Source organism: Apium graveolens, chromosome 4 (genome assembly GCF_009905375.1).
Source record: "Apium graveolens cultivar Ventura chromosome 4, ASM990537v1, whole genome shotgun sequence".
Lineage (NCBI taxonomy): Eukaryota > Viridiplantae > Streptophyta > Magnoliopsida > Apiales > Apiaceae > Apium > Apium graveolens.
Window position 1 is genome coordinate 268,854,184 of NC_133650.1, and position 13,091 is coordinate 268,867,274.

Genomic DNA, 13,091 nt, shown 5'->3' on the forward strand with positions numbered 1-13,091 from the left:
TTTTACTAAAAGCCAACTTTGTTCTTGCAGCAAATTCATTTCAGGCTTCAAGACAGATTATATAGAGGACATAAATTTATGAATAATTAAGCATACCTAGCTCACTTACTAATCTTGTGAATGATGATTCATCAAGTGGCTTGGTAAATATGTCTGCAATCTGCTTTTCACTTGGAACAAAATGAAGTTCCACTGTACCTTTCATCACATGTTCCCTAATGAAATGGTACTTGATGTCCATGTGCTTGGTTCTTGAGTGTTGCACTGGATTTTTAGTAATGGCAATGGCACTTGTGTTGTCACAGAAAATAGGAATTTTGTCAACAGTCAAACCATAGTCAAATATTTGATTCCTCATCCATAGTATCTGTGCACAGCAACTACCAGCAGCAATGTACTCAGCTTCAACTGTTGATGTAGAAACAGAATTTTGCTTCTTGCTGATCCATGACACAAGCTTGTTCCCTGGAAATTGACAGGTGCCAGTTGTGCTTTTCCTGTCTATTTTACAGCCTGCATAATCTGCATCTGGGTAGCCAATTAGATCAAAACCAGACTCTCTAGGGTACCAAATTCCTAGATTTGGAGTCCCTTTGAGATATCTGAAGATTCTTTTAATAGCCACTAAGTGAGATTCTTTAGGGTCAGCTTGAAATCTAGCACAGAGACATGTAGAAAACATTATATCAGGTCTACTAGCAGTTAAATATAAAAGTGAGCCAACCATGCCTCTATAACTTGAAATATCCACAGACTTTTGAGCCTTATTTAATTCAAGCTTGGTGGCAGTGGCCATGGGAGTTTTTGCAGATGAACAATCCATTAAGTCAAACTTCTTTAAAAGATCATAAATATATTTAGTTTGACTAATGAAAATTCCATCACTAACTTGTTTAACTTGTAAACCAAGATAATAAGTTAGCTCTCCCATCATGCTCATTTCATATTTACTTTGCATTAACTTAGCAAACTTTTTACAAAGCTTATCATCTGTAGATCCAAATATAATATCATCTACATAAATTTGAACAAGTATTTTAGATCCATTAACATTTCTAAAGAAGAGAGTTTTGTCAACAGTACCTCTTGTGAAGTGATTATCTAGAAGGAATTTTGACAAAGTCTCATACCAGGCTCTAGGTGCTTGCTTTAGTCCATAGAGTGCTTTCAACAGATAATACACATAGTCTGGAAAGTTTGGATCTTCAAATTCTGGAGGTTGGCTTACATAAACTTCTTCCTCCAATTCCCCATTTAGAAATGCACTCTTGACATCCATTTGATAGACTTTGAAATTGGCATGGGCTGCATAGGCTAGAAAGATTCTGATGGCCTCAAGTCTGGCAACTGGAGCAAATGTTTCATCAAAATCTATTCCTTCTTGTTGAGAATAGCCTTTAGCAACCAATCTGGCTTTATTCCTTATGACAATGCCATTTTCATCCATCTTGTTTCTGAATACCCATTTTGTGTCAATAGAACTCTTGTTCTTTGGCTTGGGTACCAGCTTCCATACTTTGTTCCTTTCAAATTGGTTTAGCTCCTCTTGCATTGCTAAAATCCAATCTGGATCCAATAGAGCTTCTTCCACTCTCTTAGGTTCCTCCTGTGATAGAAAGCTACTATACATACATTCATCTTGAGTAACCCTTCTAGTTTGCACTTTAGATGTAGCATCACCAATGATCAGTTCAAAAGGGTGATTCTTGGTCCATTTCCTTTGAGGTGGTAGATTAGCTCTAGATGAGGTTGCCTCAGTATTGTCATGATGTGAGATAGAATGTTGATTGGTTGAAACTCCCCCTGAGTTGCTGATCCTTTGAAAGGAATTGGGAGCTCTATCAACTGATGAAGTGAATTGATTATCCATTAACAGACTGTGATCAACGGATGCTTCATTATGAACTTCAACGAATGATGCACTTTGTCTTTCAACGGATGCTGCATTGCTCCTTTCAACGGAAGCTGAATTATGACTTTCAACGGATGCAGCATTCTGTGCATTATCCAAAGACAGATTCTGAATTCTTCTTGAGATGCCTTCTTCATCATTCTCATCTTCACTATCATCACAATATATCTCAATGTTGTCAAATTTGAGTCCTTCATGATGTCCCTCATCTGTTAGTCCATCAATCTTTTTATCATCAAACACAACATGCACAGATTCCATGACAATGTTGGTTCTTAGATTGTAGACCCTATATGATTTTCCAGCAGAATAACCAACAAATATTCCTTCATCAGCCTTTGCATCAAACTTTCCTTTGTGATCAGATTGATTCCTTAAGATGTAACATTTGCAACCAAAGACATGCAGAAAGTTTAAAGTTGGTTTTCTTCTCTTGAATAATTGATAGGGAGTAATGCCTTTTGCCTGATTGATTAGAGAAATATTCTGAGTGTAACTTGCACAGTTAACAGCCTCAGCCCAAAAGTAAGTTGGGAGTTTTGACTCTTCAAGCATTGTCCTTGCAGCTTCAATTAGTGATATGTTCTTCCTTTCCACCACACCATTTTGCTGTGGGGTCCTTGGAGCTGAGAACTCATGCATGATCCCATTTTCTTCACAGAACAACTTCATGGTTGAATTCTTGAACTCAGTTCCATTGTCACTCCTAATATTCCTTACTTTGAAATCAGGATGATTGTTGACTTGCTTGATATGATTGATAATGATTTCACTAGCTTCATCCTTTGATCCAAGAAAATAGACCCATGAAAACTTAGAGAAATCATCAACAATCACTAGGCAATATCTTTTCCTTGAAATTGACAATACATTGACTGGTCCAAAAAGATCCATGTGTAGCAGTCGTAATGGTTTATCAATTGCAGATTCAAGCTTCTTACTGAATGATACTTTCTTTTGCTTTCCTTTCTGACAAGCATCACACAGTCCATCCCTTGTGAATTCCACTAGAGGCATTCCTCTAACTAAGTCCTTTTTGACTAGATCATTCATTGTCTTGAAATTCAAATGGGACAGCTTCTTGTGCCATAGCCAACTTTCAACTGCACTTGCTTTGCTGAAAAGACAAGTAATGGATTCTGCATCTGTAGAGTTGAAGTCAGCTAAGTACACATTCCCTTTTCTAACTCCAGTTAGAACCACTTTATTGTCCTTTTTACTTGTGACAATACAGGCTTCAGAATTGAAGGAAACAGTATTCCCTCTGTCACATAGTTGACTGATGCTCAATAAGTTGTGTTTGAGACCATTAACCAATGCAACTTCATCAATGATGACATTTTCTTTTGAAATCAAGCCATATCCCATAGTGAATCCTTTGCTGTCATCTCCAAAGGTTATGCTAGGGCCAGCTCTCTCCTTAAACTCTGTGAGCAGGGTGAAATCTTCTGTCATGTGTCTTGAACAGCCACTGTCCAAGTACCATAGATTCCTTCTTTTTCCCTGCACACAACAAAATCAATCAAGTTGATTTTGGTACCCAAGTTTCCTTGGGTCCATCCTTGTTAGTCTTTTTCCTAGACTTCATTCCTCCTGCATCTTTTGACTTAGGTAACTTTGGGTCAACCTTGATCTCAGATGTGGTTGGTTGAAGTGTAGGGTTAGTCACAGAATCATTTAGCACATTTGATTGAATTTGATAAGGCATAGATTGTGCAAACATGTTATTCCACATAGGCATATTGTATGGCATTTGAGGCATACTAAATGCAGTAAAATAAGGATTATTAATATATGGCATGTTTGCAAAATGTGCTTGGGGATTCTGATGAGACATAATAGGCATGGCATGCAGAGGTGACATAGACATGTTAGGCATGGAGGGATTTGAAGGCATGGGAGTATTTTTAACAGATTTGCAATTATCAGATAGGTGATTAACACTTTTACAATGCACACAGCTTTTTCTAGGAGCATACCTATCAGGTGTGTAATTGTTATGTTTATTAATCCCTACCTTCCCATTTCTTTTAGATTTTCTTTTAGTTTCCTTCTTATCCTCAACCAACTTAAGCCTATTTTTCAGCTGATCTAAAGTCATGTGTCCTATATTCACCTTGCTGGCATCTTTGGATGTGTTGGCTCCTTCTTTGACAAAGTTCTTGAAAGTTAAATCATCCTTCTTATTGAGATTTTTATTTTTAAAATTACTTGTCTGTTTTAATTGATGAACCTTCAACGGATGCTCCTTTTCTTCCTTCAACGGATAACTTTCATCATCCGTTGATTCTACATCCGTTGACAATCCATCAATTAATTCTAACTCCTTTTTGTTTTTCTTCCAGGCATTCTCACAGAATGATTCAATTCCCTGAACCTTGGCAATCTGAACACTAACATCCCTAGATGTTTTCCAGGCCTTAATTACCTCTTGCTCACTTTCTAACTGTTTAGAAAGAATTTCTACTTTCTTAACAGCTTCTTCTAGTTCACTCTCAACAGTCAAGCATTTAAGTTTTATCTTTTCAATCTCAATTACCTGATCCTCTAACACAGCATTCCTATCACTTAAAAACACATTATTCTCTTTGATCCTAGTGTTTTCTTTAGCTAGTGATTTCAGGGAAACACGCAAATGATATAATTCATTGGACATATCATTTATGGCTTTATTGCATTCATGTTTAGAAAGCTGAGAAAGATCAGTAGTAATTACCAGGTTGCTTGATGAACTAGTTTCATTTTCATCAGAATTAGCCATCAGGGCTAGGTTGACATATTCCATATCATCATCTTCATTGACCCCATCTGCTGCCCAATCATCTTGAGTGAGAAAAGCTCTTTCCTTTTGTTTGAGCAAATCAAAATACTTCTTTTTGTAATCAACTTGCTCAAATTTCTTTTTATCAGAGGTTGGCTTCCTATACTCACTTGCAAAGTGTCCGCTCATGCCACAGTTATAACATTTGAACTTGGATTTGTCCACCATGTTTTTGTTTGGCTTAGTGAATTTTGTATTTTTCCTGAACTTCATCTTTGCAAACCTCCTGGACAGAAAAGCCAGATGTTCATCAATATCATCAGAGTCATCCTGACTGGAATTGTCTTCATCCTCAGCTACTTGCTCTTTACCCTTGCTTGATTCTGATTTGCTTGTGCCAATTTTGAGACTTGGCATTGTCTTTTCCTCATTCCTGTCTTCAACCTTCTCACTGTCAGCTACAAGTGCAATTGATCCTCCTTTTCTCTTTCCCTTTTCCAACAGCTCATCTTGCTCCATCTCAAGTTCATATGTCTTCAAAATTCCATATAATCTTTCAAGTGTGAAGTCCTTATAATCTTGAGAATTTCTTAGAGAAACAGTCATAGGCTTCCATTCCTTTGGTAGAGACCTTAGAAATTTTAAATTGGAGTCCTTGCCTTGGTACACTCTCCCATACAGCTTTAATCCATTCAACAGTTTCTGAAATCTGTTGAAGATATCATTCAATGATTCTCCTTCTTCAAAGTGAAAATATTCATACTGTTGAATGAGAAGCCGTATTTTGTTTTCTCTAACTTGCTCAGTGCCTTCACAGATAAGCTGCACAATATCCCAAATTTCCTTAGCAGTTTGGCTGTTGATGACATTGTCAAACATATCTTGATCCAGGCCATTAAACAGAATGTTCATGGCTTTCTTGTCCTTGTGGACCTCTTCAATATCTTCAACAGTCCATTCTGCCTTTGGCTTGGGAATAGACTGTCCAACAGCAACTATTGCAGTAGCAGCTGTGGCCACCTTGTATGGGATGTGAGGACCATTTTCAATGCAGTTGATGTAGCTTTCATCTTGAGAGAGAAGATATAAATGCATCTTCACCTTCCAGTGATGATAGTTATCTCTTTCCAGGATTGGAATCTTTACACCAATATCCTTCTTACTCATGATGTTAGCAGAATAGATCTTTAAACTCTTTGTATGTTAAGAGCAAGCTCTGATACCAATTGTTATTCCCAGTGGACTAACAATGAGATTTACAAAAGGGGGGTTGAATGTAAATCTCAAAACTTTTTCAAGTTTTGAGCAGTTTCTAAGGCTAAGTGTTTTTTAGAACAAATGTGTGAATTGCTTGAAGCTAATACAGACAGATATATATTCAAACACAAATGTAAAGAACACAAAGAACTTAAAAACTTTTCTGGTGGATTTGTTGTTCCACCAGAGATGTGTTATTTCAGAAAATCTGTGATTTAAAGAATTAAATCACAGCTGCTTCCTAGTACAAACTAGATGATTTTCTCTCTGGATATTTCTAAACAGCTCAGGAAAATTCTTATCTAATTACTAGTTGCTACTTGGTTTATATAACACCAAGTTTACAAGTGAAGACAAAACTGTAAAATACAATTAAAAAGGCTCTTCACATATTTCTTCTTCATTTCTCTATCCAATGCAATCTAGGATAATCTGTGAATCTTTGAATACTTTCTTGTTTGCACCAGAATGGAAATGCTGCATTTTCTTGATTCCTCTTAGAGGCTTCCACATTCCAGTTTGTCTCTGTCAACCCATGTGCCTCTGTCAGCTTATGAATTGTCACTATCAACTCCTAATGAACTAAGCATCCGTTGAAGCTTTCATCCGTTGATGCCTTATCCGTTGAGGCTTTATCCGTTGAAGCTTTATCCGTTGATGCATTATCAGTTGAAGTCTTTATCCGTTGAAGCACTTATCCGTTGATGGATATTATCCGTTGAAGCATTAGAGACATCTGTTGAAGCTTTGTTTCTTATCCGTTGAAGGTCTTCAATATCACTTGATACTTCTTCACTTATACAAAATTACAAGGCATGAAATATTTACAATTAGCCCTCCTATTTGCATATCCACTAGTAGTCAACATGACTGATACTTTCCTACAACATCTAAGAATTACAACTTGAATCTAGAGAATGAAATGTGCTACAATACTAAACTTATTGCTAAGTAAAACTACTCCTTCAACGGATAGCCAAGATGGTCTTATCCGTTGAGGCTACAAACACTAGATTTCTACTTAAGTGTTTTGTTTAACTTATCATCAAACTAATACACATATTCCTAACAAGTTTCTCCTACTATACCTGTGCAACTGAGCTCTGATTTAGAGCTGGTTATAGAACCTGACACTCTTTTGGAGGTGAGAAAATCCAAGGCTGGCTTACCAGGGGCATTAGAGGTCCTAGTGAAATGGAAAGGTCTGCTAGTTTTTGAAGCCACCTGGGAAGATGCAGCAACTATTAAGGCCAGATTTCTGGCTTTTCACCTTGAGGACAAAGTGAAGCTTTGGGGGGCGAGTAATGTTATACATGGACCATTAATCACATACGCCAGAAAATACCAAAAGGGTAAAGAGGTCAATCTGAAACTAGAAGGGCAAAACAGAAATTGGTATAAGAATGTACAGGACAATAAGGGAAAAAAGAATTATAGAGTGGATCAAAAGGAAAGGGGAAAGGAAGGGAGGGTTATGCATGGTATTATCTTGTCTGTATCTTTTTTTTTAAAACTGGGAGAGATTTGCCCTCTCGAAAGGCAGTACTATTTTAATTTCACCATTTTTTTATTATAAGATCTGTGTTTTATTTTCAATCTGGAACATAGTTCATCACACATCCTTTAACGGTTATATTGGAACTCCTACAATTTGTATGTGATGTTGAGAAGACTTTTTTACTCTTGTTAATGTACATGTATATGGACGAAAATCGTGTCTATCTCGCCTTGTCATTACTTTTCGATACTGCTTTACTGCTAGACTTGTAGACTTGAGTTTTGACTTGTATTTGCCACTATATAATGTAAAGCTCGTTCGTGAAAACGTAATATATATATTTTCTGTTAGTTGGTCACAAACTACACTTCTTTCTTAGTGTTCAGCAGAAACAAATTTCAGTTATCACTTAACAATATGAAATGAGTACCAAGATTTTATCTACATATCACCTATGTCTATTGTTGATGTCACACCCTAACTTATATAGTAGAATTTAATTATAGGCATTTGGTAATAATTTTTGCAACTGGTCATGGGTTTTTGCTCAGATAAGTTAGTTTGAAGTGATTCTTTTTTTTATAACTTCAACTGAATCTTGATGTTAGTTCTATTCCACACTACTTTACTACTAGCATGCATGCTCTTTGATGATTAGTGTTTACAACTCATGGCTCATGCTACACAGTATATACATGTTGGGGACGGGTCTACAACAACTGTTTGTTGTAGACCGGATGTTAACAAACATATTTGCAGTCGTTGATCATGGATTGGAGGGCTGAGATCACAGGGGGACCGCAGAAATTTTCAGCGATTGGCCAGGACGAACCGCGGAAAATTTCCGTGGTTGGGTACTGCTCCCTTAACCCAACATCCCAGCAGCTCCTCATTTTATCACACAAAAACATCAAAGTTTCCAAAAAAAATCTACTCTCCAAGTTTACATTTTAGGCGATTTTGGGGCATTTTCATCAAGAAATTCAAGTAGTTTTGTCAATTCAAGGTATATTTCTTGTCTTAAATTTCGGGTTAATTATCAATTAGGTCACTTACTACGTCCAAATGTATCAAGTGAGTCACTGATTACAAAACGGACTCAAATGAGTCACTCATTTGAAAATTTGTATCAAAAATATCACTCTATCGTTAGTCAAAATTCTTAAAAGTATTATATATTGGGTTTCACACATTTTTTATGAATGATATTACATCCAAATAAAAGATTTTGAGTTATAGTATTTTAGATAATATTTTTAGATTTTTAAAAATTTATCTACTATTTATTTTTATTTAAATCAAATAAAACAATCAAAAAATTAAAAATAAATAGTTGATAAAATTTTAAAAATCTAACAATATTATCTAAAATAGTATAACCCGGAACCTTTCATTTGGATATAATATCAGTCATAAAAAATGTGCGGAACTCAATATATAATACTTTTAAGAATTTCGACTAATGATACAGTGATATTTTTGATACAAATTTTTAAATGGGTGACTCATTTGAGTCAGTTTTGTAATCAGTGACTCACTTGATACATTTGGACGTAGTAAGTGACCTAGTTGATAATTAACCCCTTAAATTTCACATTTTCATGGCGGATAAATTATCTGCTCGTATGTTTCGTCATAGACGTCAAAATGAAAAAATAGGCTATTGATCATAGTTTACATCTTGATGATTTAAATACTAGGGAAGAACCTAAAACCCCTGTATATGTTGAAGATGATGATTTTGTAGATAGAAATGAGGAATTTATTAATTTAGATGAGGATTTGGTTGATGTTGAAGATAAAATGAAGGAAATGAGGTTGAAAATGATAGTGATAATGTTGAGGGTGAGGATGAAGATGAAGATGATAATGTAGAGGATACAAATTTGTATGAAAATGTTGATGGGGGGGAGTTCCATATTTGAATCAAATTTTTCAAAGTGTGGATGAGGCCGATCATTTTTTTAGGGCTTATGCTTTACGAAATGGATTTGCTATTAAAATTCAAGCTAGCCATCGTAATAAAGACAACGAGATATATGGTCGTTTAAATATTTGTAGGCTTTATGGAAAAAGTGTCGTTGCCGAGAGTAGTCAAAATAAACGGCGTAGAGAGGTTCTTCCTAAAATTGAGTGCAAGGTGAGGATGTATGTCAATTATCAAAAGAAAAAACGCCATTGGGAGGTAACTAGCCTTGAATTGGTACACAACCACGGTCTTGTTTCCCCTAGTAAGATGAATTTAGTATAACGAGAAAGATATGTCAACACCGCGACCCATATTTTGATTAAAACGCTTTATGGTTCGGGGGTTCGTAATTGTCAAGTGATGAATGTGATTGGTAACATTCATGGAGGTAATGATAAAGTTGGTTTCAATTTTCAACATGTTAGGAATGTGTTAAAAGACGAGAGGAAGGAAAGGTTTGAGATTAGTGACGCCCAAGCGGGGTTGGACTTGTTGCATAGGTTGAATGAAGAAAGTGGTTCTAAATATTTTATTAGGACCGAAGTTGATGAAGAGAATCAGCTGAAGTGTCTAGTATGGATTGATCCGAGATGTATAATGGCTTACCAAAATTTTGGCGATGTTATGGCTTTTGACACCACTTATCGGACAAATAGGTATGCAATGCCATTTGTCCCATTTACCGGAGTCAATCATCATTATCAATCGGTAATTTTCGGGTTTGCATTGATGATGGATGAACATGCATCAACTTTTGAGTGGATTCTTCGTACTTGGCTTGAAGGTGTGGGGAATAATCCTCCATTGACTATAATCACGGATCAAGATCAAGCCATGGCAAGCGCTATTGTGGTTGTACTCCCGAATACTACCCATTTATTGTGTTCTTGACACATTAGTCAAAAATTCCCCGAGAAATTAGCGCATTATTATTTGGCTTTTCCGGAATTCAAGACGGACTTCAACCATTGCATTTATAAATCTCTCACCGAATGTATTTTTGAGGCTAGATGGGCGTCGTTTGTGGAAAAGTATCACTTGCAAGAGCATAAATGGTTAAATGAGTTATATGAGTTGAAGCGCAAGTGGATTCTTGCATATACTAGAAACACATTTTCGGCATTTCAAAATAGTACATCGAGGAGTGAGGAGATGAATTCTTTCTTTGATAAGTATGTGAGTTCGGCAACGGGTTTGAAGGAATTCATTGAAAATTCCCAAAAAGCATTGGCAAGGCAATTCATGAGGGAGAAAGAAGAAGATTATGTCACCATTAATCTAAAACGTCCCATGAAATTGCATACCACATTGGAGTATCATGCTTCTTGTATCTACACTAAGGAAATGTTTAGAAGATTTCAAGATGAATTGTTTGAGTCTTCAAAATACTTTGTTGAAAAAGACCGATGAGCTGGTGAAGAAGGGGAGAGAATGGGGGATGTTTATACGTACTATAGTTGTTATAGGCCCATGTCCGAGCCTACAAGAACAAATGTTTATTTTGTGGCATTCGAGAAAGCAAGCTTTTTGGGAATGTGTACGCGTAGAATGCTTGAACATTCGGGGCTACCTTGTAGACACCTATTGGCGGTCTTCACTAAGAAATGGGTTTCGGAAATTCCCCTGTATTACATAAATCGAAGATGGACAATGCATGCCAATAGAGTTGATGGTGTGTTGCCTTACAATTTGGATGTTGGACAAAGTCATGAGATGACAAAGTCATGAGATGACCTCAACCGATCGATTTAATAGCATGACAATGTTAACCATGAGTTTTTATCAAAGTAGCATTGCATCCAAGGAACGGTATGATTATGCCGTTGGATGATGAATCGAGAAATACCAATTCTCGAAAGAATGAGCGTTGATGGAATTAAATCTTACGAAAGCAATTCTCATGCTCCAAATGCAAGTGCTCATGAAGAACCAATTCTTGACCCTATTATGTCCCAAACTAAAGGGAGGAAGAAGGACGTTCATTTCAAAAGTCCCATAGAATCGCTTGGTAAAAAGGAGAAGCCGCCAAGAAAGTGCACCTATTGTCAAATGGAAGGCCATGATAAAAGAAAGTGTGCTAGTAGACTAGAAGATCTTAAAAATGCTAAAAAATTGCAATATAATTAGTAGTGTAGCATTTGTAACCGAATATTGTAATCTTTTAATGGATTTGAATTTTTAGTGTTTAATATTGCTTTCTTTTTTGTTATGTTTTATTGTCATATAATTGCCAATTATTATCATATAATTGTGTTTATTGTGATAGGTAACATGACTAGCGAGTATAGTGGTGACAACAACTCCGATCATAGTTGTGATTCGGTTTCCCACGTTAGCAACACATTCTCGGACTCCCTACCAAGTGACTCGTGGTATGAGGACAATGACGAGGAAGATATGGTCTCACCAACCTTTAGTGATATGGAAGATGCATGTGCCGAGTTGATGCCCCTTGTGGACAATGACGAGCCGCCCCATGTGGAAGAAGAGGAAACAGATTTGTACCCACCTGATGGACCAAATGCACATTGAATATGTGAAGGGTTGGGTTTCACACCTAACGGGAGGGACAGAGAGTGAACGCGGGACATGATTTGCAAGATTTCGTCTCTACGATGGGTCGAATACGATTCCTGTTACCATTTGGAACGACTCCAAGCCTTACCCGTGGAAACTTACGAAAGGGCATATCCGTGATGGTTGTGTACTTGTTCTCTACCATATTACATGCTTCGTGGATACTACGCAAGGAATTGCTCAACACCGGTTATCCGGTGGTCTTTCTAATATATTAGGTATTTTTGGTTAGGATCAATATATTTCATAAAATTTAGTGGATTATATTGATCGTGTAATTTTCATTTGAACCTATGTATTTTATAATTTTCATTAAATTTGAGCGGCAATTATGTATTTTCTATGAATTAAAGTATGAAATTTGAGATTGAAAGTGTACCTATAAATTTGAGATTGAAAATTAAAATTTACAAGTCGAATTATACATTAGAAATTGTTATGAAATGTATTGAAAAGTTTGTTTTTAACATTTGAACAAAATGTTGACTTTGGTTGACTTTTTAAGGAATTTTCAATTTAATGTAAAAAATGAAATTTTTTTTTTTTGAAAATCACTCATTACCATATTTTAAGAATTTTGAGAGTGGTTTGGATTTTTGGAAGTTAGTTTAGGACTAACTTCCAAAATTTAAGAAATTTCAACAGAAGCTTGCATGCATTATTCTGTTTCTGCTCTGTTTTTGTGGAGAAAAAAACAAAGGGACGGACCGCGGAAATTTTCCGCGGTTGGGCTGAAGAGGGACCGCGGAAAATTTCTGCGGTTGGGCGGGAATTTTTTTTTCTGCAGACTGTATGCAGACAACCAACAAAAACCAGCATCCAGCAAAAAAACCAAAATCTAGCCAACAAATTGCCAACAATCCTCCAAAATCCAGTATAATTCCCACACACCAACAATCCTCCAAAATCCAGCATAATTTACCAAAATTTATTCACAACAATCCTCCAAAATTAAACCAAAAAAAACTAAATAAAACAGGACAATATAAAATCAAATGAAATCCAAGTACGTAATCCGACAACCTAAAATCAAATGAAATCCAAGTACGTAAACCGACAACCTAAAATCAAATGAAATCCAAGTACGTAATCCGACAACCTAAAATCAAATGAAATC

General features: G+C 36.2%; 1 protein-coding gene across 1 annotated transcript; it reads left to right on the plus strand.

Annotated features, from left to right (window-relative positions):
* The first annotated feature begins 9,757 nt into the window (after positions 1-9,757).
* LOC141719622 (protein FAR1-RELATED SEQUENCE 5-like) lies at positions 9,758-10,807 on the plus strand. The gene is made up of 2 exons (XM_074521997.1): positions 9,758-10,249; positions 10,352-10,807. The coding sequence occupies exons 1-2, from the start codon at positions 9,758-9,760 to the stop codon at positions 10,805-10,807; spliced, it is 948 nt and encodes a 315-aa protein (XP_074378098.1).
* The last annotated feature ends 2,284 nt before the right edge of the window (positions 10,808-13,091 follow it).

What these genes read in the sequence shown, in the direction of transcription:
- LOC141719622 (XM_074521997.1), top strand. Translation starts at nt 9,758, where the DNA reads ATGAATGTGATTGGTAACATTCATGGAGGTAATGATAAAGTTGGTTTC. An exon ending in CCATGGCAAGCGCTATTGTG is followed by an intron (nt 10,250 to 10,351) that starts GTTGTACTCCCG and finishes CCGGAATTCAAG; the next exon opens with ACGGACTTCAACCATTGCAT.